General features: G+C 36.7%; 1 protein-coding gene across 1 annotated transcript; it reads right to left on the reverse strand.

The window, feature by feature from the left end:
• Positions 1-476: 476 nt before the first annotated feature.
• On the reverse strand, positions 477-2,025 carry LOC145311809 (uncharacterized). Its single transcript, XM_080150797.1, has one exon. The coding sequence runs from the start codon at positions 1,955-1,957 to the stop codon at positions 851-853; it is 1,107 nt and encodes a 368-aa protein (XP_080006923.1). The 5' UTR covers positions 1,958-2,025; the 3' UTR covers positions 477-850.
• Between the last annotated feature and the right edge of the window lie 3,580 nt (positions 2,026-5,605).

Consider the following 5,605-nt stretch of genomic DNA (forward strand, 5'->3'; position numbering starts at 1 on the left):
GTGTCCGTATTCTTACTGTAGCAATATCATTTTCATTTGTTAGCCCAGCTCCTCGGGGCTAACAAAATTCGTTTTAGTCTTGTAATTTTTCATTTTAATAATCGCGGAAAGCTGTTTATAACACGATGCCATAATAGTTATTTTTTTTATGGATTTTATAGGGATAAGACAATGGAAACAAAAATTGTTGAGAAAAACTTCAGCACCTCGAGGCTAAAAAACTGGTTTTAATCTTATAATTGTACATTCTATATCCGCGGAAAGCCGTTTATAATACGATGCGAGAAACAACTATTCTTACAAGCTTTAAATAATCAGGAATGATTTATTAAAACGTTTGGTTTTGTTGTTTCGATTTCTTCATTTTACATTTTAATTTAAAGATATTGTATTCAGTCATTAAAGTTTGCTATGCTACTTTTGGATAAATTTTCCTTGTTTTTCTTAACACATAGATAAAAAACAAAATATTATTTATGATATTTTTATTTGAGATTGACAAGATTATTCAACAGGAGAGTTTAAAATAAATAAGCTCTTGGCATTTTTTCAAAATACATTTTTTACAACATTTATATCTATTAATAATCACATAGTGAAATATTTCAATATGCCCTCTACACAAAATACCTTTCTTATTAATTTCAGGAAGGGAGGTTTCATCGAGAGAAAAAATATTTTGCCTTCAAATTCAAAGTAACTTTCGTTGTTATTGTTAAAAAAAATCTCTTGGGATAAGAGAAAAGTTTGAGGCAAAACACTATTTTACAGATGAAACATGCCTCACTGGTAAATTCATATTGGCACATTTTAATAGCTTAATTTTTCAATTTTATGGCAAATATTTTCTTTACAATAGTATAGGAACTGGTCTATGCAATGGATCCAATGTAGACAGAGAGTAGCAGAGTGGTGCCTGCAGGCCTGCTCCAACCAGACTGTGGCTGCTGGTTGCCGCCAGGCTCTGGTTCAGGGACTGCGTGTACAGAGACGTGTAGAACGAGTTGAGACTAGACAGGTTGGCCGCGCTGCTGGCAGCGGCTGACATCATCATGTGGCTGGCGTTGCTACTGCTGGTGAGAGAGGGAGAATTTGAGTTGGAGTTGGTCGAGATGGACAGGCTGTCCTTGCCAGGTTCTGGCGACGGTGTTGGGAGGCCGGATAGGCTGCCGTGAAGCTGAATCTGGTGCCGGTCAAATTTGGACGAGGATGTAATGTCAGGCTTTGTGTCAGTTATATCTGAATCATATTGTGATAGTGACGGCAGCTTTGTGTAATTCAACGCCGAATTTGCTGTGTCCCCGCCGTTTCCTAGTTGATTAGCGGTGGCGGTTGGCAGCCAGGAATAGGGATTTAATGGTATACCCTGTTGAGCTAGGCTGAACAGCCGTTGTCTGTCACTTAATGCGCTACCGGCGCCAGAGTTGCTACCTGTAAAATCAATTCCTGATGGATTGCCAGATGGTGGCGGTACTGACAGTAAACCTGCTGTGGCTGGATGAAGACTGCTGAACGGATCAAGGCCTGGTGGAAAGTATGGTAGATAAGGATAGCCGGGCCGCTGCAGCATTTTCGGCTTCCGCCGTGGCCGATATTTATACTCTGGATGGTCGGTCATGTGTTTGGCGCGGATGCGCTTCGCTTCGTCAATGAACGGCCGTTTTTGTTCTTCTGTTAATATTTTCCACTCCGACCCTAGCCGTTTGGATATTTCTGAGTTGTGCATTTTGGGATTTTCTTGAGCAATTTGACGGCGTTTCATGCGAGACCATACCATGAAGGCGTTCATCGGCCGTTTGATGTGGTCATCATTGCGTCTGTCTTGTTGCATGCCAGGATGGTGGGGCTGGTGACCAATATAACCAAATGCAGAGCTTGTGGGCGGCTGGCCGTTGGCGGAAGCCGTCATAAAACCGGCCCCGGCGAAGCCCAATGGTGGTAGTAATCGAGTGTCCATGTTTTTTACTTATTTTTTAAAAATCACTATTAGGGCTGGATCTGTGTTAATGCTATGATTTCTAGCTTGCTACTGAATTATAATACATACATAATAATAATCTAATGGTATGAGGGGGGATGATATTTGTTCATTCAGAGGGGGGGGGGGGCGGAATATTTACACGGGAATAAGAAGAGCGGAGATAAAAGATAGATACACGGAAACACGACAAATGGTATCCCCCCCCCCTCCCAACTTCCCCCCTTTTATGTTATTTCTCTACACTCATGGTTTTTAAGTCTCCGCTGAAAACATTTTTTATTGTTATTTAACTTTAGAAAATCAAATATTAGTTTTAATTTCAAATTTTTAAAATATTTTTTCTTTTCATTATTTACAGTTTAATTTTAAAAAATGAAGATTATTAACTATTCTTGTGTTATTAATTAATTAAATTTTTGGGATGATGAAGAAAAATTTAAGTTATGTTCAAAAATTGGTTTATAAAAATGATTACTAAAAATAATTACTTTTTATTTTCTGTTATTTTTAAAGTCAATAATTATCCCTTTTATGAATAAAGATACTGTTTCTCTATTGGATGAAATAACCCCCCTCCATTCCCCTTTCTCCCCCACCCTCTCCCCGCTCTTATCAACCATTGGTTGTCTTGTCTTAGGGATAGATAGATACATAGAAGGATGATAGATAGATAGATATAGCATATACAAGGATTAGAGATAGTTAGAAGATGCTTTAACCAGATATATTTACACTCTTATCCACACACACATCTACATATATACACACACACAAACACAAATTCAACCCATTCTCTGAAATGACATTATGAATAGGTAACAGAAGTGGATTTGTATACACACACACACACACACAGAAACACACATACACACACATAAAAATACATTTAGCCGAGAAAATCACTTTTCAAATCTTAACCAAAGACAATTTTGTCCGAGAAGTATTTTTAAAATGTAAACTACACAAAATCGATGACAAAAATATAACAACAGTTACAGTCGAAGCCTCTGGCTAAGTAAACTGGCATATTAATTTTATGATCTTTATTTCAATATTCGTGGAAAGGTGTCTGCAATACGATGCTATATATGATTTTTAAGTATGGCTGAAAACTGGTTCCAAAACAGCGGATAAAAGTTGGATTCGAAGCAACAATTGAAAATTATTTATAGTGATTTTAATTAAAGGTTTTTGAGTTTTAGAAGTTTTAGCTCATGTATTGGTTTTTTATTATGGCATTTTTCTATCTTTCTTTTTTACTAGCTTCTTCATTTAGTTCTTGGAATAAGTAAGAATAGCTTTTTCTCGCATCGTATTATAAACAGCTTTACTTCGGCACTTCGGGGCTAAAAAAAACTGGCTTTAATCTTATATTTGTACATTTCTATATTTGTAGAAAGCTGGATATAATACGATGCTAGACATAGTTTTTTCGTATGGATAAGAACCGGTTCCTATCCACCGGATTCGAATGAATACGAGAATAATTTTTTCATGTTTTAAATACAAACATAACATGATTTAGATTGCAGAATATCTATTTCTTTTAAAAGATTTAAAATAGGATGAAGAAATGAAGGAGGTATGTTTCACAGGGATACAAAGGAATAAGACAATGGAGATAAATTCATGTACATTGTACACCTCCATTAATGGTAATACAAATTACCCCTTCTGTAGAACAAAATTATATTTTTGAAAAGTTTGGACACAAGCTTCCAAGCCAACAAATGAGATAACAAGTTTATAAAACTTTTAGTATGAGTATAATTTAATATTTATAGATATGTTCCCTACTTCCCTGGCTGTTTTAAGAATATAGGATTTACAGGGGATAAAAAGATAGGTAAATGAAAAATAAGTTAATGAAAATCTAAGTTTAAGTAAATCCTAGATTCATGTCATTGTTATTTTAATATTTCTTACAGTTTTAAATTAAAATCTTTGTATTCCTACATCCCTGTATATGGACCAACTATAGGAAGGGGCTTTGTATTCCTACATCCCTGTATATGGACCAACTGTAGGGAGGGGCTTTGTATTCCTACATCCCTGTATATGGACCAACTATAGAGAGGGGCTTTGTATTCCTACATCCCTGTATATGGACCAACTGTAGGGAGGGGCTTTGTATTCCTACATCCCTGTATATGGACCAACTATAGGGAGGGGCTTTGTATTTCACATCCCTGTATATGGACCAACTATAGGGAGGGGCTTTGTATTCCTACATCCCTGTATATGGACCAACTGTAGGGAGGGGCTTTGTATTCCTATATCCCTGTATATGGACCAACTATAGGGAGGGGCTTTGTATTCCTACATCCCTGTATATGGACCAACTGTAGGGAGGGGCTTTGTATTCCTATATCCCTGTATATGGACCAACTATAGGGAGGGGCTTTGTATTCCTATATCCCTGTATATGGACCAACTATAGGGAGGGGCTTTGTATTCCTACATCCCTGTATATGGACAACCTGTAGGGAGGGGCTTTGTATTCCTATATCCCTGTATATGGACCAACTATAGGGAGGGGCTTTGTATTCCTATATCCCTGTATATGGACCAACTATAGGGAGGGGCTTTGTATTCCTACATCCCTGTATATGGACCAACTGTAGGGAGGGGCTTTGTATTCCTATATCCCTGTATATGGACCAGCTATAGGGAGGGGCTTTGTATTCCTACATCCCTGTATATGGACCAACTATAGGGAGGGGCTTTGTATTCCTATATCCCTGTATATGGACCAACTGTAGGGAGGGGCTTTGTATTCCTACATCCCTGTATATGGACCAACTGTAGGGAGGGGCTTTGTATTCCTACATCCCTGTATATGGACCAACTGTAGGGAGGGGCTTTGTATTCCTATATCCCTGTATATGGACCAGCTATAGGGAGGGGCTTTGTATTCCTACATCCCTGTATATGGACCAACTATAGGGAGGGGCTTTGTATTCGCTTTATTCTCTTTCTTAAACCATCTTTTCTTTGCTTTATTTGTAAAGAATAGTCCCAACACCTTCATTTCTTTAAACATTAATAATACACATAGATAGATGAATAATTGGTGGTGGAAATATCCATGTACCATATTCATAGTGAAAATCATGTATCACATCGTAATACTGATAACTTTCTAGGCCTTTTTGCCCCTCGGGGCTATCAAAACTGGTTTTAATCTTATAATTTCTGATTTTACTATCCGCGAAAAGCTGTCTAAAATAGGAAGCGATAAATAACTGTTAATAAAAATTAAAATTTGTCAGAATTTTCAAGTTTTCAACAAGAGAGTAGGATTTGCTTATTTTGATTAGTTTATTAAAACTAACAATGACAAAACTATTCAACCAATAATTGCAATTTACAAAAATGTTAATTTTGTTTTTGGGAAATACATCAATTTGTTGTCCATTGTCATATCCCTTAAGATCCCTGATTGCTGCCATTTTCCACCATGACTATTTATTTTTAATTTAACAAAACAATGTAAGTAGAGTGTAGACTCTTACTTTTATGATTTCCAGCAATCTATGTAGCTCTACTCTTTCTTTATATTGGTGGAAGGTTTTATCAATAGAAGTTTGGTTGGAATTTAGCCACAATGAAAGCTAAATAAAA

The sequence above is a fragment of the Acartia tonsa genome, chromosome 2 (genome assembly GCF_053477335.1).
Source record: "Acartia tonsa isolate MP-2025a chromosome 2, ASM5347733v1, whole genome shotgun sequence".
In the NCBI taxonomy this organism is placed as follows: Eukaryota; Metazoa; Arthropoda; class Copepoda; order Calanoida; family Acartiidae; genus Acartia; species Acartia tonsa.

Excerpts from the sequence above, each read along its gene's own strand:
- LOC145311809 (XM_080150797.1), bottom strand. The coding sequence starts at position 1,957 with ATGGACACTCGATTACTACCACCATTGGGCTTCGCCGGGGCCGGTTTT.